Below are 20,211 nucleotides of genomic sequence, written 5' to 3' on the forward strand. Positions count from 1 at the left end.
GCTGATAGTGCCGATGGGATTATCGCAAGACTCCGTAATAAACACCTCAAAACAGGCTGGCCGATAGGAGGGAGAACGTTGTACTTGATATGTTCCCACATATAGGAAGTAGTTGCTAAATTACCCAGGTCGGCTGAGATTAGCCCGAGATTAGAGCATTTCCCGCGATGTGCGAGTGGGATTCTTCCGAAGACTCAAGAGAGCTCCAACCTGCTCCACAGTCGTTCTCCGCGGCAGGGCTCTCTTCGCCACACTCTCAGCCACGCACACAGACACAGCCCGCGTAGCTCTCGCTAGAATCCGAGCCAGAACTGGCCGTGTGCGAGTGGCGACGCCGCTCTCCGCCAGCGGCGGCCGCCTTACTTCGGGCTTTGTTCCGCTGCCCAGTTCAGTTGCGATCGCGACGCGAGCGAGTCAAGTCATCAAATTCGGGAAGCTCGACAACTGTTTCCGAGCAGACGGGTGGAAAATTTCTCTCATCGGACCACACGGCGGTGGTGGTTGAAACGAGAACGGGAACGTGAACCGAACGCGAACGCGAAAGGGGCAGCTGGGGCCACAAGAGTAACCCGCTGCAGTATTGCCGTCAGTGCCAAAGTTCACGAATACACACAGACACTCCAGAAAGTGGTTGCACTCCGCTTTTCGACACAACAACGCCACAAATCGAACTGATTGACCGACAAGATGACTAAGAACGATAATGCTAATCTGTTGAACGACAACAGGCTGGGAACCGTGGGCGGAGCCGGGCAGCCGAAGGCCCAGATAGTGCCCGCCCAGCCGAAGACGCTCCAGCACCTCCCCAAGCGCCCGGCCGTGGACCTGGCGTTCCACAACCTGACGTACCGCGTCAAGGAAGGAAACCGCAGCAGTAAGTACATACTTTTCATACAAACTACATACATATATGGGAGGAGAAAGGGGAATGGGATTGGGAACGGGAACGTGAACTGCACGCGCCTGCTCACTCCAACCTGTCTCACCTCTCACCTTTCCGGTTATAGCTCTCAGTGATTTGATTCTCTTTGTTTTTGCGATTAACGACTGTTCTGCGGAGCTTCCCCCTCGTTATGCGCCATTGTGAGCTCCATCTCCGGAGCCCGGGCGCTTCTAGCTATTACGCACTTCCCAGCCGCCTCCCCTCCGCCCGCCCCTGCCCCGGACTGGGGTCTGGGCCTCAGCGGTTTGACTTGTTTGCTTTAGCTGCGCTCCGCGTCGTACTGGTTTCTGGTTTCTTTGTTCTTCTAGTATCAGCTGCGGCGTTGCCACACTGAGGCTGGCGGGGGAGGACTTTGGACGGAGGGCTGAGTAAGCCCGGCCTAGACTTACACGAGCTGCCCGGACGGGCTGGCGGGACAAAGTTCAGTGGGTTCCGGCGATAAGCCGTGCCCAATACCCCGATATCGCCGCCTCCACAGCCCGCGCCAGGGGGAGGGCAACCAGTTGATTCGGGCGATGCTCACATCAGGAATGCTTCTCTCGGCATGTGCGAGAGTCTGTTCGTGTGTATTCCCCACCCTGGTGGACACGGGCGGAGCTGGAGGGGATCCGGCGCCGTTAATGAGCAAAACATTCTAATGCCAGCGCTGTTTTGCTCGAGAGTTTGCTCGCTGCTGGTGGGATGTGGGCTGTGGCATGTGCTGGCCGGGTTGGCGGGGCGATTAGGGCCAAGTCGCAACCAGAAAGGCAGTGGGGCTGGGCCGGCTCCCAACTCCCCCCCGGGAGACCCCACTGGACGGCCGATCGAGGCCATTTTGAATTCGAAACGATGGGCATTCGTGCGAGCGCAGCTGCTTTGTTCTCAGCCGTCCGTCAATCAATAAAAGCTCAGCAACAGATACAAAGATGCACTGGATACAAAGGCCCCCACTGGATACAGATACACGCACTGAAAGGAGCAAGGACAACCACTGCGACGGGTCGGTGCGTCCCGTTAGAGCCGGTTCCGACAGTTCTCAGCCAGTGCAACTGTAATTGGAGGCGACTTGAACTTTGCTCGGCCACTAACTGCGCGCCGCACTCAAAGGTCGGGTATCTCAATCTTAATTGAGTCAGAATGTGCGATGGCTGCTCCCCTGGAGCGGTGTGTATACCTCCGCTCCGGCAGAAGACGGCCACTGGGCAGTACTGGGCATCTGCCGTCCGAGACGTGCTAAGTTTCGCGGCCAACACAAACAATGGGCCAAATAATAAAGTACTTTTGCGCTGGCTCCGGCATGCTAACTATGCCATTTGCGATTTGTTTTTTTTTGCGGTGAGCGGTGAGCAATTGGCCAAAAAGCGATTCTCAGATGCTTGCTGGCCTCGCCTTGGGACTGCTGCACTGACCAGGCCCATTATATTTCGGCCAGCAAGTGGCCCTGACGGCGATTCGAAACACTTGTAAAAATGAGTTGGCCTTTGCAGGTCCGGGAAGTGCTTTGTTCTCATCATCGGGCAATTATAGAAGAAAGGAGGGAATACTATTGGATTCCAATACTATGGAAGGTATTCTGTTGTCTTGACAATTAGCACTCATGAGAGTGAGTTGGAGCCTAGACTTTGGGCCATAGATTGGAATCCCAGGGCAGGGTAGAATTCAAAAAGGCCCTCCTGCCCTTGGCCGTCTTTGGACAAGCTGAGTGGAGGCACTTGTGACCGCATCACGAAGTAAAATCAAAGCTCTGGCTCGGCCTCAGATGGAGACCCACTTTTGCGCTGTTACAGCCGACTGACAAGAGCCGGGCATTCGCGTTGCGTAGCTAGTGGTTACGACTAGCTAGTCGCAGGCTGACAGCTGCTAAGGTTCACTGCCAGCTTACGAAGGCTTATTGGGCAAGCAACTAGCTAAGCTGAGCCGCAAATGGCAATAATAAAACGATTACAGCCCCGCACGAACGAGTCTAATAAAAGCCAGGTTTCTCTTCTGAGCGGGTCACGGCACTTGGCTCTGCTACTCGGAGTTACGACACGCCCGAGACTTAATATTTTTGTTTAATTGAACAGCTTAAACGCCTCTATTAACTCGTCCATAACTCCTGCCTGCATTAGCCCGAATGCCCCTGCTTCTGCGATCTGATGAGAGATCTCTGATCTCCATCTTCCATCTGCCATCTTCGGCAAAGACTGATAGCCGGCCCAGCGTGCGCGTGCCTCTAGCCAACTGGTTTATTAGCATTTTCCGAACAGCATCTGCCGTGGCTTGCGAACCTCCATGAATATGGGTTCCGCGGCGGAGCAAGTCACTTCCGCATACAGAATTCCATTTAGAAAACACGAAAATCGGTGCTACTGGCAGCGATCATCTCGGAGAACAATACGCCACTCACTCTGAATAAATGGGAGGCTTTCTGGCAAGCCATTGTTTCTTTTTTGGGGCCTGGGACGTGCTTCTTGTGCTCCCGAACCGGCAACGGGGGAGTAGCCACTGCAATTGTTCGATCCCTGAGGAACAATCACGAGATCCCAGAGGATCTGGAATGCGGCTTTCAAGCCAGAGAAATACAAACACTGGCAACAATAAGCACCGAAATCACGGCGGGGCCAACGACCGGGTTATGCCTTTTGATTGTCAGAGTTTGCGATTTTGTTTACCTATCGACTTTCCACCTATGCACCCACTTCCACCTCCACTTCCACCTCCACGTCCCCCGATAGTTTCGGTTTTCGAGTGGCCCCTCTTGGGTTCAACGACGTCAGAAGCCCCATCACAGGCCAGCGGAGACTATTTTTAGTTATTAATTTTGTGCTTCGTTTCGTTACAGATGCCAAAACCATTCTGAAGGGCGTCAGCGGCCGCCTCCGCTCCGGAGAGCTGACCGCCATCATGGGACCATCCGGCGCTGGCAAGAGCACGCTGCTCAACATTTTGTCCGGCTACAAGTGAGTAGAGTCTTGTCATTTGCATTCACACCATGTAGGAGCCACTCAGAAGCGAGTCCGAATCTGAATCCGAATTCGATGAACGCACCTGACCTTGTCAGTGCCAGCCAGCACTCTCCGCACCGGGAGTACGGCGGAATGTTATTAGCAAGCCCTGTATTATCAACAAAAATAATTGCGCCTTGATAAGCTTGAACTAACGACCCTTTCACGGTCGCCAGTGCCTCTCTCTCTCATTTTCTTGAATTATATAATTTATGCGCAACGCACACTGATCCGATCCGATACGATTCGATTCCATACGATACGAAGCCCAGGGCCTATCTTTATTCGTTTATGAAAACGCTAAATTTTCGCTGTACCGCGTAATAATCATAAACATTTCAGCTAACCAGCCGGCCCAGCCCAGCCCCGCTGGCCGCCACTTGTTACCAGGAGGTGGTTGGTCAGCTGGTTGAGACAAGCCGCGAGCGGAAACCGATTTTTGTCATGCTATATCGTCGTATCGACTGTAATCAGCCATTTCCATACCCATACCCCGGCTTGCCCCTGTTTTATTAGTTTGGAATACTCGAGTGGGAATGCGCCACCGGTTGGCCGAACTTCGGACTCGAGCAGCAGCTCCCAATCGCTAATACTTTCGTGTATCAAACACACCTAGGCAACATACATAGATAGGGACAACAAAAGTACACCGATTACTTGCAGTTAGCTAGAGATAGTGCTGGCATTCCCCAACAACATGGTAAGTTGAATCCTTCCTTGGGACCAGTGCGGAAAGAAATGGAATTCAGGAATGAGCAGAAACCCATTTCGGATGGAGGTCAGCAAGCTTGTTGAGTGGCGGAACTGGTGCCTGATAGCAGATACTAGAAGTGTGATTCCTTGAAAATAATACACATCTCTCCTCCCCCAGAACGTCGAGCATCGAGGGCAGCGTCACCATGAACGGGGCCGAGCGCAATCTGAGCGCCTTCCGGAAGCTGTCCGCCTACATCATGCAGGACAACCAGCTGCACGGCAACCTCACGGTGCAGGAAGCCATGACGGTGGCCACTAATCTGAAGCTGAGCAAGAAGTTCACCAAGCCGGAGAAGAACTCCATGGTAAGCGGATAATGGGGCTTAGTCAGACGGCAGCTGGGACGGCGCAACAATCAGTCTGGCAATTGGACAAGGTTGATCAAAGCTGCCTCCCAGTCTCGGCAAAGTATTTTTAGCTGGGCGCGGGAACCAGTTCTAATCAGCCGTGGTGGCCAGCCTGCAGCCAAAGTAGCAAGTCACTGTCGTCGGACGAAAATAGAAAATCACTTCCCCCACAGATTCAGCCTCTAATCCCCTTCCAATCACCCCCAGATCGACGACATTCTGCTGACGCTCAGTCTGAGCGAGCACCGCTACACGATGACCCGGAACCTGTCCGGCGGCCAGAAGAAGCGCCTGTCGATCGCCCTGGAGCTGGTCAGCAACCCGCCCATCATGTTCTTCGACGAGCCGACCTCCGGCCTGGACAGCTCCACGTGCTTCCAGTGCATCCACCTGCTGAAGATGCTGGCCGCCGGCGGCCGAACGGTGATCTGCACCATCCACCAGCCCTCGGCCCGTCTCTTCGAGATGTTCGACCAGCTGTACACGCTGGCCGACGGCCAGTGCGTCTACCAGGGCAGCACCAAGCAGCTGGTGCCCTTCCTGTCCACCCTGAGCCTGGAGTGCCCCAGCTACCACAACCCGGCCAGCTATGTGATCGAGGTCTCCTGCGGGGAGCACGGCGACCACACGCGCAAGCTTGTGGAGGCGATCGACAACGGCAAGCGGGACATCCGCTCGGCGGCGGACTACGCCGGGCTGAAGGCCCGCAACGACCTGGTGAAGGTGCAGAACCTGAAGGCCATTCTGGACAAGAACGACGCCTCCAACGTGAGCGGCAGCAAGTACGAGGACAACCTGACCCTCAACAACGGCCTGTCCCTCAACGGGATGGTGAACGACATCGTGAAGGACGGCAACGCCAGCTCCGCCGTGGTGACCACCAACGAGAAGGGCGACGCCATGATCGACGTGGAGAAGACGGACAACTGCACCACGGCCCTGCTCACGGAGGAGATCACTTCGCCGGAGCGCTATCCGACCTCCCAGTTCCACCAGTTCTGGGTTGTCTTAAAGCGAACTCTGCTCTTCAGTTACCGCGATTGGGTGAGTCCTTGCAGGCTCTCCTTATGACCAGTCCTATAATGTCCTCTCTCCTCCAGACGCTCATGTACCTGCGACTGTTTGCCCATCTGCTGGTCGGATTCCTCATCGGCGCCCTCTACTACGACATCGGCAACGACGGCGCCAAGGTGCTGAGCAACTTGGGATTCCTGTTCTTCAACATGCTTTTCCTGATGTACACGTCCATGACCATAACGATTCTCTCATGTAAGCGGTGTTAGATTCAGGCTGATCCTCCTGTATGATAACTCCATTTCATCCATTCCAGTCCCGCTCGAGATGCCCGTGCTGTTAAAGGAGAACTTTAATCGGTGGTACTCGCTGAAGTCATACTACCTGGCTATATCAGTGGCTGATATTCCGTTCCAAGTAGGTTCCTCCGTAGAGTCCCCCACGGCAGTCCTAGTAACACTCGTCTCCTCCTACAGGCAATCTTCTGCGTCATCTATGTGTCCATCGTGTACTACTTCACCTCACAGCCCTGGGAGATATTCCGCTTCTCCATGTTTTTGTCGGCCTGCCTGCTCATCTCGTTCGTGGCCCAGTCCGTGGGCTTGGTGGTGGGCGCCGCCATGAACGTCCAGAACGGCGTCTTCTTGGCCCCGGTCATGTCCGTGCCGTTCCTGCTCTTCTCCGGCTTCTTCGTCTCCTTCGACGCCATACCGGTGTACCTCCGGTGGATCACGTACCTGTCCTACATCCGCTACGGATTCGAGGGCACCGCCCTGGCCACCTACGGCTACGGACGCGAGAAGCTGCGCTGCTTCCAGACGTACTGCCACTTCAAGTCGCCGGTGACGACGCTGGAGGAACTGGACATGCTGAACGCCAACTTCACCCTGGACATTGTGGCCCTGATTGTGATCTTCGTGGTGCTGCGCATCTCGGCGTACCTGTTCTTGCGCTGGAAGCTGAAGACCGTGCGCTAGACTACTTGTTGTTCCACGTACCTACGTTTATTTAGTTTGAAGGAAGCGTCTTGGGGTCTATCCACTATTCTTTGTACATGTTATTTTTGCCTAGTTTTTAGTCTAAGTGATACAGCGCACAGAAGGCTCCAACCGCCTCTGAATTGAAAGAATTGATGAACCAAACATTTCAGAACCATCTTCGATGTAAAAGAATAGATAGCTCAGTAAGTTATTAACCCATTCACCCAAATTTTGCCAAAAAACCATACATGTCTGCATGTATTCATCGATGCTTTGAATGTCTGTGAATAAAGCCTTTTAATACAGCCCTAACTCTACTAATCACCCTTTGTAATGTAACCTACGGAGCACCCCAACTTGCATTCGATATACTCTAGGCCCGCGCCTAGTGATATTTTGTACCAATTTTTGAATACAGGTTTACGATAAATGGTATTTAAGTGTCTTCGAGATATACATATTTTGTAATCACATTTGTATTTATGCATAGTGCAATCGTGGAGGAAATAAAACAATAAAAATAAAACTGAGACACTGTTTTTCTGATGGTTCTGGATGGGGATAGTAGATCTTTTCCTTGAAGACCTAGACATACACCTAAAAGTCAATGGAGAGCCAATTAAGAGCAATCATTGAAAGTAAAGTCAGCCCTCACTTCACAAGCTAAGATCGAGAGACCTCTATGGCTGGAAAAAGCTCTGGGCAGCGCCATCTACCGAGTGGCGAGATCGCGTTATCAACGACCGTTACTGCTCCGCGAATTCAAGCGACATGGCGGGTCTCCTCAGAGTGGCAATTAGGCGAAAGCTCAGCCAGATTGCGGCTTGGAACGACGCCGGGAACAGCGGATACAAAACGAATTGGGCTGTCAAATTATGCGGCATAGCCAGAGCCAGACTCCGTCTAGCGAGGTATCTGTGCCACATTCATGTGGCAGCCACTTGCGGCGCGCGTTCTGGCTCCAGCCGGCTGTTGCAATGAGTTGGCAATTTCGCCTCGGATATGCTAAAAACTGCCTGTAATGGCGGTGCGCGTATCGCTCCCAGTAATAACAATCGTTTTGCAACCTCTTGCTGATTTTTCAATTTCATACCCCAGAAAGCTGTGCGAGCGCGTTCCCCGCCAGTTCTTCCACACGTCCAACAAGATTGGCATTAAGGCAGGTCAGAGGCCCCAGCCCCTGCCAAGTGGCCATTCGTTCGCCCTATAAATAGCCCGGCCGCATCCTGTTCCCAAACTGGTTTGATCCGATCGGGCCTCCCAAGGGCAGAACTGTTCCGCCGCCTTTCTTTGTCTGGGGGAGCCACCTAGCAGCCTGGCAGTGGCGTTCTTCCTGCGGTGAACGGGCGCTCAGTTCGTTTTCGGCCGTCGTCGGTGCAACAAGTCGTCGGGACGCCTCCTCGCTGTCTGGTTGCAGCTCCGCCTCGCCCGCAGCCATGAGAAAGAGAGTGGAAAGCCAGCAGCGCCGCGTAGAAAGTGGAGTAAGTGCATAGCTGCATGGAAGCCACCCGCCACCCTCCGGCTTCCAATGCCAGTGCCCAGGGCCGTGCCAGCGGCGGTGAGTGGCGCACTTACCCAGCATAGTAAACAGTATCCGACCGAGGCGAGGTCGTTGAACCCGAAAGTCGGGAAAACAACTGCAGAATGCGCGAGTGGCAGGGCTTGAATGCGATAGAAACTACACTGTTTGTGGACTGCGACCGCTGGCCCTGCGACTTGTGCCTATTTCCATTTATTAATCGGTTGCTGGGTCAGTAGAGGGAGTTCATTATCAGCCCGGGCTCCGAAAGGGGGCCCTCTAGTGACTGACCTAAAAGATTGCTGTTCCAGATGGGCGCTGCGTTCTCGAATTCGGTGCACATGCCCTGGTGGTGATACGAAAGTGATTAGTTTTGTTAGGAAAACAGAGTGTCAACGAACAGTTCCGGTGGGAGCTTAAATAATCGATTGGGAATGGAACATAAAATAGGTCTTGGCAGCTCCTATAAGATACAAAGTACTACACTCTAAGGTTTGTTTGGGAGACTACTTAACATGGCTGGGCAAATACTCCACCGGTCTCCTTCACAGTCGAACAATGCCGGGAAAATCCAGAATAAGTATTACCTGCGAGCCTTGTGCGGTCTACTCCCCCGATAATGTGTGAGAATTCTGACGAATGAGTAATTACTTGCGAAATGAACTGATGCTTCATAGGCAGACACTGAAAGGTACATATTTGTATTTTGCGGCCCACAATGGGGAATCGTTAATCGCGAACAACACAAAGCTACTGCAAAGTTCAACACTCGCCGCTCCAGTGCATTTGCATGCGCTATTACTCACGCAGCAACGTCCAAAAATGAAATCAAGTTGAAAGCTCCTCCGATTCGCCCGTTGAATACCCTAGAACGTAGCTATGACCCCCTTCACTGAGTAGCCCAGCGCGCCATTTCTCTGCTGGGTACCGAGTGGCCCGTAGGGGAGGCCAATGGTCACGCACCCGATTCGTAGTAGTGGACTGTTTTCATGGCTGGCGATGAAAATAAATGTTTTCCACAGCCACAGATACAGACGTAAATACAAATATTTATGTGCCGCGATCGGGCACTATGTGGAGCACGCAATCAGTGAGAGCTGACCGGGAGCGTGCATTGCGCATTCGCAGTGTGGGCCGCCGGCTATCGGAGAGCATAAAGCTTCCGCCATGGGCTTCCGAGCCCGCTGATAAGAATATCAGTTCTCGCCAAGTGCAGTTGCGACGGCGCATCGTGACGATAGGGGAATCGGTCGGCCCTACTGGAGATTACTCAGCCCGCAGCACTCGTTCGCCCCGCGCGTCCGGAGTGGAGAGCCAGAAGCCCGGACAGAAGTGCCGGCCACTCATTCCGACACAAGTCGAGCAGGCTGTCAGTCAATTGAAGACAGCGCTCGCTCGTAGAATTCCCGCTCCGGTCGAGGAACGAATTCACTTAAAGGTTCTTGCTCAGTGCCCGCAGTTGTTCCAAGAAATGCAAATACCCTCTGCAGTACCGCGTGTAATTAAACAAGAATGTCACCCCGCGGGGCGAAGTAGCCAGCAATCAGACTGGGACTAAGACAAATTCGGCAAACTGGTTTAATACCCGAACACTCGATGATTATTAGATTCTTTTGTGTGGACGATGCTGGCAATTAGTTAACCCCCTACCCTCTCGGAGGCGAACGTTTAATTCGAGAATTAGGCATGCCAGTGCCGCGGTGTAGTCCAAGTAATATAGTCCAATCCCATTTATTAAGTGGTCGTTGGCCCATCGTGCGTGAGAAGCCCTGATTCGAAATTACCCCCTTGATATTGAAGTTGCAAGTGCCATTTTTGAAACCCTTAACGGGTTAAGGCTTGTTGTTCGATCGAATCTGCGCCTTTAATATTTGAGAAGAGTGCTCCACCGAGGGGTTATCACCCGCGAAAAACCTTTGCCGAACACAGCTTTCGCCGGCGGCTTGCTGTGCTGAACTGTTCAGTGTTACTACATAGCTTATCACGCCGATGCCTTTCCAGGAGCAATGACTTCGAGGGAGTAAGCGTCCTAAGCCCAAGCTAAGAAGCGTCCGAAATGGAAGCCACCACCAGTACAATCTCGCACACCAGCTCGCTGCAGTACAGCAGCGACATCAACGCCATCAGTATCGAGCAGCCGGAGCACTCGGAGGACCTCCAGTCGCTCACCGGCCTGAAGTACCTGCCAGCCTGGCCGGCGGTCAACCTGCAGTTTGCGGACCTCAGCTGCGAGGTACCCGATCAGGCAAACGGTGAGTAGTTGCGCTGAATCTGTCGTGTTCGATGGCAGCCCATTAGCACCGATAATTGCTCATAATTCCGAAAGTAATCGCCGGGTTGGACCCGCGACTCCCCTGTGCTGCGATTCTAAATTGCAAATTTAAAAGGCAATTATCCCGGCCATTCCATGCCGATAAGTGCTGGTTGCATATTGTTTCTGACCTTTCGACTTTTCTGACCAACACCTTTCCTGACAGCTGGCCAGACGAAACAGATTCTGCGGGGCGTCCACGGGGAGTTCCGCTCCCACGAGCTCACCGCCATCATGGGGCCCTCGGGAGCTGGGAAAACCACGTTGCTGAACCTGCTGGCCGGATTTGGGTAGGACCGGCAGATAAGCCTTCTAATCACTGAGTACTAATGTGCTAATCTTTGACAATACAGCGCCGTGGGCGACTCCGGGGAGATACTCGTCAATGGCAGCCCGCGCGACATGCGTGTCTTCCGCAAAATGTCCCGATACATAATGCAGGTACGAGTTCTAATTCATTTTATTGACTTTTGATGGAATATGATCTGTTTCTTGAGCAGACAGATGTGCTGGACCCCCAGTTCTCGGTGCACGAAATGATGCTCCTCTCCGCTCACCTTAAGCTTGGCAACGAACTGGATCTCAAGCAAAAGCTAGAGGTGGTGAGTAATACTTTCTCTCCAATGTGGAAGCCAACTCATCGTAAACCTAAACAGATCGATGAAATCCTGGAAATGCTTCGCCTGAAGGGATCCGAGCACACAATGACCCCCAAGCTGTCCGGAGGAGAGCGCAAGCGCTTGTGCATTGCCCTCGAGCTGGTCAACAACCCGCCCGTTATCTTCCTAGACGAGCCCACCACGTGAGTACTCCGGATAACCGCCAGTCGAGAATAATACTAACCGCCACCTACCAACAGCGGCCTAGACGACTTATCCAGCTCGCAGTGCATCGCCCTGCTGAAGTCGCTGGCCGCCGGCGGCCGCACTGTGATCTGCTCCATCCACACGCCCTCCGCCAAGATATTCGAGATGCTCGACGCCGTGTACGTGCTCGCCGAGGGCGAGTGCATCTACCAGGGCGGCGGGGCCAGCATTGTGCCTTACATGGAGCACCTGGGTCTGAGCTGCCCGATCACTTACAACCCCGCGGACTTCATCATCGAAGTGGCTTGTCGGGAATACGGCGACTCCTACCACGAACCGATGGTGAAGGCTGTCCTGAACGGAAAGGTTTCACGATGGGCTCCTCCGGGGGAGGACGGAAAGGCCACGCCCACCAAGACGGACACCACCTCGGGAGCCTCGTCCTTCTACGAGATGGAGCAGTTCGACCTGGAGCTCAGTCCGAAGCTTCTGCGGGCCAAGTGCACCTGGTGGATGCAGTACAAGCTGCTGCTGGCCCGGATGCTGCTCCAGATGTGGCGGGACAAGTCCTACATCAAGCTCAAGTTCTACATGAACATCGTGCTGGCCCTGCTCGTGGGTTCGTTGTACTTTGGGATGGGCACCTCGGCCTCCAAGGCGCTGTTCAACTTCGGGTTCATGTTCACCATTGTAATTGCCTACCTGTACCTGCCCATGATGCCGGTGCTCCTATACTGTACGTGATGCGATCCCTTTGTGTTTCCGTTTAATGATATTTTATGTCCACTATTGCAGTTCCCTCGGAGATAAACCTCCTAAAGAGGGAGTACAACAACCAATGGTACCGCTTGAGCGCGTACTACGCCGCCATGGTCTCCTCCAAGCTGCCCTCCATGTTCGTCCTGGCCGTGATCTACCTTTCCATCGTGTACTTAATGTCCAGCCAGCCTCTGGAGTGGTTCCGCTTCGCCATGCTCTTCTCCATAGCCTTCGTCACGGCCCTGACCTCCGACAGTTTCGGGCTGCTCATCTCCAGCAGGCTTAGCTTAGTGGTAAGGGGAAGGACCTTCACTAGATTCGTTTAATCGCTCACCCGCTTCCGTTTCAGAACGCCATGTTCATGGGCCCCGTGCTGGCTGTGCCCCTGATCCTGCTGTCCATCTACGGCATCGGATACGGCCGGGGAAGCTACATATCGCCTCTGATGCGCTTTCTGATGCACCTGAGCTTCCTGCGCCACGGCATGGAGGGCCTCGTCGCCGCCCTGTACGATTACGGCCGCGGCGACACGATCTGCGAGGAGACGGAGATCTTTTGCAGCTTCCAGAAGTCAAAAGTCCTGCTCGCCTTCCTGGGCTTCGAGCAGATGCACTACGCCTGGTCGCTCTTCTGCCTGCTCGGGTTCTACGTTCTCTTCACCTTGGCGGCCTACGTGATGATCCGCCAACGGCTGAAGCGATCAGCAGCCAACCCTATTGTGGCCTACGCCTTGCAGTTGCTTACCAAGTACTTTAACTTTACGTCGTACAATTACTAGAGAAACCAGGACGAGGACGAAGAGCCGGTGTTGGTGCCTTAAGCTAGTTTTAAACCCGAATAAGCCATATGACCTAGAATAAGATTCAGAAATGTATTTACGGTAAGACCGTCTTTAGGGGAAACTGAGTGATATACGGAGAGATCCAAATAAACTTTATTTAAATACAAAAATAGGACTTTCAATTTCCAGGTGAGGGATCAACATTAATGCGCCTGGTAGAGTGCTTCATGGAATACCATTATTTGCCCAAAAGCAGACTAATATTTTTGAAAAAAAAAAAACTTTAAAGTAGCGAATAAGAGCTCAACCTACTAAACACGAAACGGCCTTTAAATCGCCACCCATTTAAATGTTAATATTAAATAATTATGTAAAATATTTCAATAAATAATGACTGTATTGGGCTAATTTTGAACAAACCCGCCATTTCGCACTGTTTTCTGGTATATTCTTTGCCGTTTGACAAATTCTAATACATTTATTCTCAATTTTCATGTTACGCTTTTCTACAATATTTTTTAGATTTTTGTCCGTTTTTCGTGAGGGATCCCTTGAAAATGGGTTTTTCCCCTATATGGCCCACTGCGATGGCTATATCTTCCCCAATTCTCATCCGATTCTCAAGGGGAGTACCTTAAACGATTTCTAGATCGATTCTCCAGCATTCTGCATCAAAATCCTGAGACAAAATATTTTTTCAATTTTTTGTCCATTTTTCCTGATGGGATCCCTGGAAATGGGGTTTTTCCCTATAGGGCTCACTGCGATGGCTATATCTTCCCGAATTCTCATCCGATTTTCAAGGGGATTGTTTTAAACGATTTCTAGATCGATTCTCCAGCATTCTGCATCAAAATCCTGAGACAAAATATTTTTTCAATTTTTTGTCCATTTTTCCTGATGGGATCCCTGGAAATGGGGTTTTTCCCTATAGGGCTCACTGCGATGGCTATATCTTCCCCAATTCTCATCCGATTCTCAAGGGGATTGTTTTAAACGATTTCTAGATCGATTCTCCAGCATTCTGCATCAAAATCCTGAGACAAAATATTTTTTCAATTTTGTGTCCATTTTTCCTGATGGGATCCCTTGAAAATGGGGTTTTTCCCTATAGGGCTCACTGCGATGGCTATATCTTCCCCAATTCTCATGCGATTCTCAAGGGGATTGTTTTAAACGATTTCTAGATCGATCGAGATTCTAGATTCTCCACCATTCTGCATCAAAATCCTGAGACAAAATATTTTTTCAATTTTTTGTCCATTTTTCCTGATGGGATCCCTGGAAATGGGGTTTTTCCCTATAGGGCTCACTGCGATGGCTATATCTTCCCGAATTCTCATCCGATTCTCAAGGGGATTGTTTTAAACGATTTCTAGATCGATTCTCCAGCATTCTGCATCAAAATCCTGAGACAAAATATTTTTTCAATTTTTTGTCCATTTTTCCTGATGGGATCCCTGGAAATGGGGTTTTTCCCTATAGGGCTCACTGCGATGGCTATATCTTCCCGAATTCTCATCCGATTCTCAAGGGGATTGTTTTAAACGATTTCTAGATCGATTCTCCAGCATTCTGCATCAAAATCCTGAGACAAAATATTTTTTCAATTTTTTGTCCATTTTTCCTGATGGGATCCCTGGAAATGGTGTTTTTCCCTATAGGGCTCACTGCGATGGCTATATCTTCCCGAATTCTCATCCGATTCTCAAGGGGATTGTTTTAAACGATTTCTAGATCGATTCTCCAGCATTCTGCATCAAAATCCTGAGACAAAATATTTTTTCAATTTTTTGTCCATTTTTCCTGATGGGATCCCTGGAAATGGGGTTTTTCCCTATAGGGCTCACTGCGATGGCTATATCTTCCCGAATTCTCATCCGATTCTCAAGGGGATTGTTTTAAACGATTTCTAGATCGATTCTCCAGCATTCTGCATCAAAATCCTGAGACAAAATATTTTTTCAATTTTTTGTCCATTTTTCCTGATGGGATCCCTGGAAATGGGGTTTTTCCCTATAGGGCTCACTGCGATGGCTATATCTTCCCCAATTCTCATCCGATTCTCAAGGGGATTGTTTTAAACGATTTCTAGATCGATTCTCCAGCATTCTGCATCAAAATCCTGAGACAAAATATTTTTTCAATTTTGTGTCCATTTTTCCTGATGGGATCCCTTGAAAATGGGGTTTTTCCCTATAGGGCTCACTGCGATGGCTATATCTTCCCCAATTCTCATGCGATTCTCAAGGGGATTGTTTTAAACGATTTCTAGATCGATCGAGATTCTAGATTCTCCACCATTCTGCATCAAAATCCTGAGACAAAATATTTTTTCAATTTTTTGTCCATTTTTCCTGATGGGATCCCTGGAAATGGGGTTTTTCCCTATAGGGCTCACTGCGATGGCTATATCTTCCCGAATTCTCATCCGATTCTCAAGGGGATTGTTTTAAACGATTTCTAGATCGATTCTCCAGCATTCTGCATCAAAATCCTGAGACAAAATATTTTTTCAATTTTTTGTCCATTTTTCCTGATGGGATCCCTGGAAATGGGGTTTTTCCCTATAGGGCTCACTGCGATGGCTATATCTTCCCGAATTCTCATCCGATTCTCAAGGGGATTGTTTTAAACGATTTCTAGATCGATTCTCCAGCATTCTGCATCAAAATCCTGAGACAAAATATTTTTTCAATTTTTTGTCCATTTTTCCTGATGGGATCCCTGGAAATGGTGTTTTTCCCTATAGGGCTCACTGCGATGGCTATATCTTCCCGAATTCTCATCCGATTCTCAAGGGGATTGTTTTAAACGATTTCTAGATCGATTCTCCAGCATTCTGCATCAAAATCCTGAGACAAAATATTTTTTCAATTTTTTGTCCATTTTTCCTGATGGGATCCCTGGAAATGGGGTTTTTCCCTATAGGGCTCACTGCGATGGCTATATCTTCCCGAATTCTCATCCGATTCTCAAGGGGATTGTTTTAAACGATTTCTAGATCGATTCTCCAGCATTCTGCATCAAAATCCTGAGACAAAATATTTTTTCAATTTTTTGTCCATTTTTCCTGATGGGATCCCTTGAAATGGGGTTTTTCCCTATAGGGCTCACTGCGATGGCTATATCTTCCCGAATTCTCATCCGATTCTCAAGGGGATTGTTTTAAACGATTTCTAGATCGATTCTCCAGCATTCTGCATCAAAATCCTGAGACAAAATATTTTTTCAATTTTTTGTCCATTTTTCCTGATGGGATCCCTTGAAATGGGGTTTTTCCCTATAGGGCTCACTGCGATGGCTATATCTTCCCGAATTCTCATCCGATTCTCAAGGGGATTGTTTTAAACGATTTCTAGATCGATTCTCCAAAATATTTTTCCAATTTTTTGTCCATTTTTCCTGATGGGATCCCTGGAAATGGAGTTTTTCCCTATAGGGCTCACTGCGATGGCTATATCTTCCCGAATTCTCATCCGATTCTCAAGGGGATTGTTTTAAACGATTTCTAGATCGATTCTCCAGCATTCTGCATCAAAATCCTGAGACAAAATATTTTTTCAATTTTTTGTCCATTTTTCCTGATGGGATCCCTGGAAATGGGGTTTTTCCCTATAGGGCTCACTGCGATGGCTATATCTTCCCGAATTCTCATCCGATTCTCAAGGGGATTGTTTTAAACGATTTCTAGATCGATTCTCCAGCATTCTGCATCAAAATCCTGAGACAAAATATTTTTTCAATTTTTTGTCCATTTTTCCTGATGGGATCCCTTGAAATGGGGTTTTTCCCTATAGGGCTCACTGCGATGGCTATATCTTCCCGAATTCTCATCCGATTCTCAAGGGGATTGTTTTAAACGATTTCTAGATCGATTCTCCAGCATTCTGCATCAAAATCCTGAGACAAAATATTTTTTCAATTTTTTGTCCATTTTTCCTGATGGGATCCCTGGAAATGGGGTTTTTCCCTATAGGGCTCACTGCGATGGCTATATCTTCCCGAATTCTCATGCGATTCTCAAGGGGATTGTTTTAAACGATTTCTAGATCGATGCTCCAGCATTCTGCATCAAAATCCTGAGACAAAATATATTTTCAATTTTCTGTCCATTTTTTTCTGATGGGACCACTTGAAAATGGGGTTTTTGCCTATAGGGCTCACTGCAATGACTATACTTTCCCCAATTCTCATCCGATTCTCAAGGGGATTGTTTTAAACGATTTCTAGATCGATTCTCCAGCATTCTGCATCAAAATCCTGAGACAAAATATTTTTTCAATTTTTTGTCCATTTTTCCTGATGGGATCCCTGGAAATGGGGTTTTTCCCTATAGGGCTCACTGCGATGGCTATATCTTCCCCAATTCTCATCCGATTCTCAAGGGGATTGTTTTAAACGATTTCTAGATCGATTCTCCAGCATTCTGCATCAAAATCCTGAGACAAAATATTTTTTCAATTTTGTGTCCATTTTTCCTGATGGGATCCCTTGAAAATGGGGTTTTTCCCTATAGGGCTCACTGCGATGGCTATATCTTCCCCAATTCTCATGCGATTCTCAAGGGGATTGTTTTAAACGATTTCTAGATCGATCGAGATTCTAGATTCTCCACCATTCTGCATCAAAATCCTGAGACAAAATATTTTTTCAATTTTTTGTCCATTTTTCCTGATGGGATCCCTGGAAATGGGGTTTTTCCCTATAGGGCTCACTGCGATGGCTATATCTTCCCGAATTCTCATCCGATTCTCAAGGGGATTGTTTTAAACGATTTCTAGATCGATTCTCCAGCATTCTGCATCAAAATCCTGAGACAAAATATTTTTTCAATTTTTTGTCCATTTTTCCTGATGGGATCCCTGGAAATGGGGTTTTTCCCTATAGGGCTCACTGCGATGGCTATATCTTCCCGAATTCTCATCCGATTCTCAAGGGGATTGTTTTAAACGATTTCTAGATCGATTCTCCAGCATTCTGCATCAAAATCCTGAGACAAAATATTTTTTCAATTTTTTGTCCATTTTTCCTGATGGGATCCCTGGAAATGGTGTTTTTCCCTATAGGGCTCACTGCGATGGCTATATCTTCCCGAATTCTCATCCGATTCTCAAGGGGATTGTTTTAAACGATTTCTAGATCGATTCTCCAGCATTCTGCATCAAAATCCTGAGACAAAATATTTTTTCAATTTTTTGTCCATTTTTCCTGATGGGATCCCTGGAAATGGGGTTTTTCCCTATAGGGCTCACTGCGATGGCTATATCTTCCCGAATTCTCATCCGATTCTCAAGGGGATTGTTTTAAACGATTTCTAGATCGATTCTCCAGCATTCTGCATCAAAATCCTGAGACAAAATATTTTTTCAATTTTTTGTCCATTTTTCCTGATGGGATCCCTTGAAATGGGGTTTTTCCCTATAGGGCTCACTGCGATGGCTATATCTTCCCGAATTCTCATCCGATTCTCAAGGGGATTGTTTTAAACGATTTCTAGATCGATTCTCCAGCATTCTGCATCAAAATCCTGAGACAAAATATTTTTTCAATTTTTTGTCCATTTTTCCTGATGGGATCCCTTGAAATGGGGTTTTTCCCTATAGGGCTCACTGCGATGGCTATATCTTCCCGAATTCTCATCCGATTCTCAAGGGGATTGTTTTAAACGATTTCTAGATCGATTCTCCAAAATATTTTTCCAATTTTTTGTCCATTTTTCCTGATGGGATCCCTGGAAATGGAGTTTTTCCCTATAGGGCTCACTGCGATGGCTATATCTTCCCGAATTCTCATCCGATTCTCAAGGGGATTGTTTTAAACGATTTCTAGATCGATTCTCCAGCATTCTGCATCAAAATCCTGAGACAAAATATTTTTTCAATTTTTTGTCCATTTTTCCTGATGGGATCCCTGGAAATGGGGTTTTTCCCTATAGGGCTCACTGCGATGGCTATATCTTCCCGAATTCTCATCCGATTCTCAAGGGGATTGTTTTAAACGATTTCTAGATCGATTCTCCAGCATTCTGCATCAAAATCCTGAGACAAAATATTTTTTCAATTTTTTGTCCATTTTTCCTGATGGGATCCCTTGAAATGGGGTTTTTCCCTATAGGGCTCACTGCGATGGCTATATCTTCCCGAATTCTCATCCGATTCTCAAGGGGATTGTTTTAAACGATTTCTAGATCGATTCTCCAGCATTCTGCATCAAAATCCTGAGACAAAATATTTTTTCAATTTTTTGTCCATTTTTCCTGATGGGATCCCTGGAAATGGGGTTTTTCCCTATAGGGCTCACTGCGATGGCTATATCTTCCCGAATTCTCATGCGATTCTCAAGGGGATTGTTTTAAACGATTTCTAGATCGATGCTCCAGCATTCTGCATCAAAATCCTGAGACAAAATATATTTTCAATTTTCTGTCCATTTTTTTCTGATGGGACCACTTGAAAATGGGGTTTTTGCCTATAGGGCTCACTGCAATGACTATACTTTCCCCAATTCTCATCCGATTCTCAAGGGGATTGTTTTAAACGATTTCTAGATCGATTCTCCAGCATTCTGCATCAAAATCCTGAGACAAAATATTTTTTCAATTTTTTGTCCATTTTTCCTGATGGGATCCCTGGAAATGGGGTTTTTCCCTATAGGGCTCAATGCGATGGCTATATCTTCCCCAATTCTCATCCGCTTTAATTCTTATCAAATATCAGAATATATTCAAATTTCACAGCTATAATCCCGCCAAATACAAAAATCATCATTTTTACAAGAGATAATCTGCTAGCTTTGGTTCAAAATGGCGTCTGCGGTGCATGTGTGCCGATCCTACTATCGATAACTATCGAATTTGGCGGGCTAAAGTTTGAATCGAAACGGGTAAACTTTTAGATGAGTTAGATTCGTACTTATTTATTTTTATTCAAAACGTGTCTCCATCTAGAATAAAGTAAATAATCGAGTAGATCAGGGTTATTAATTGAAACTTCTGATTAGGTTTATTTCATGGATCTTGTCATGAGA

At 48.5% G+C, this 20,211-nt stretch overlaps 2 protein-coding genes across 7 annotated transcripts; both read left to right on the plus strand.

The window, feature by feature from the left end:
• Positions 1–381: 381 nt before the first annotated feature.
• On the plus strand, positions 382–7,536 carry LOC108131282 (ATP-binding cassette sub-family G member 1). Its single transcript, XM_017250098.3, has 7 exons — positions 382–874; positions 3,747–3,864; positions 4,781–4,970; positions 5,220–6,056; positions 6,113–6,281; positions 6,343–6,443; positions 6,503–7,536. The coding sequence occupies exons 1-7, from the start codon at positions 688–690 to the stop codon at positions 7,001–7,003; spliced, it is 2,103 nt and encodes a 700-aa protein (XP_017105587.1). The 5' UTR covers positions 382–687; the 3' UTR covers positions 7,004–7,536.
• An 817-nt stretch (positions 7,537–8,353) lies between these two features.
• On the plus strand, positions 8,354–13,352 carry LOC108131385 (ATP-binding cassette subfamily G member 4). 6 transcript variants are annotated; one of them, XM_070276927.1, is made up of 9 exons: positions 8,354–8,487; positions 10,527–10,777; positions 11,003–11,126; positions 11,190–11,277; positions 11,337–11,438; positions 11,493–11,638; positions 11,696–12,378; positions 12,438–12,694; positions 12,751–13,352. In XM_070276927.1, the coding sequence occupies exons 2-9, from the start codon at positions 10,582–10,584 to the stop codon at positions 13,177–13,179; spliced, it is 2,025 nt and encodes a 674-aa protein (XP_070133028.1). In that variant the 5' UTR covers positions 8,354–8,487; positions 10,527–10,581; the 3' UTR covers positions 13,180–13,352. The 6 variants fall into 6 exon arrangements, with proteins under 6 accessions (XP_070133028.1, XP_070133027.1, XP_017105742.2 ...); XM_070276926.1 differs by lacking the exon at positions 8,354–8,487 and adding an exon at positions 9,086–9,216; XM_017250253.3 differs by lacking the exon at positions 8,354–8,487 and adding an exon at positions 9,820–9,963.
• The last annotated feature ends 6,859 nt before the right edge of the window (positions 13,353–20,211 follow it).

The sequence above is a fragment of the Drosophila bipectinata genome, chromosome 2L (assembly GCF_030179905.1).
Source record: "Drosophila bipectinata strain 14024-0381.07 chromosome 2L, DbipHiC1v2, whole genome shotgun sequence".
Classification (NCBI taxonomy): domain Eukaryota; kingdom Metazoa; phylum Arthropoda; class Insecta; order Diptera; family Drosophilidae; genus Drosophila; species Drosophila bipectinata.

What these genes read in the sequence shown, in the direction of transcription:
- LOC108131282 (XM_017250098.3), top strand. Translation starts at nt 688, where the DNA reads ATGACTAAGAACGATAATGCTAATCTGTTGAACGACAACAGGCTGGGA. An exon ending in CAAGGAAGGAAACCGCAGCA is followed by an intron (nt 875 to 3,746) that starts GTAAGTACATAC and finishes GTTTCGTTACAG; the next exon opens with ATGCCAAAACCATTCTGAAG. An exon ending in TCTTCAGTTACCGCGATTGG is followed by an intron (nt 6,057 to 6,112) that starts GTGAGTCCTTGC and finishes TCTCTCCTCCAG; the next exon opens with ACGCTCATGTACCTGCGACT.
- LOC108131385 (XM_070276927.1), top strand. Translation starts at nt 10,582, where the DNA reads ATGGAAGCCACCACCAGTACAATCTCGCACACCAGCTCGCTGCAGTAC. An exon ending in TGTCCCGATACATAATGCAG is followed by an intron (nt 11,278 to 11,336) that starts GTACGAGTTCTA and finishes TTTCTTGAGCAG; the next exon opens with ACAGATGTGCTGGACCCCCA. An exon ending in TCAAGCAAAAGCTAGAGGTG is followed by an intron (nt 11,439 to 11,492) that starts GTGAGTAATACT and finishes AAACCTAAACAG; the next exon opens with ATCGATGAAATCCTGGAAAT.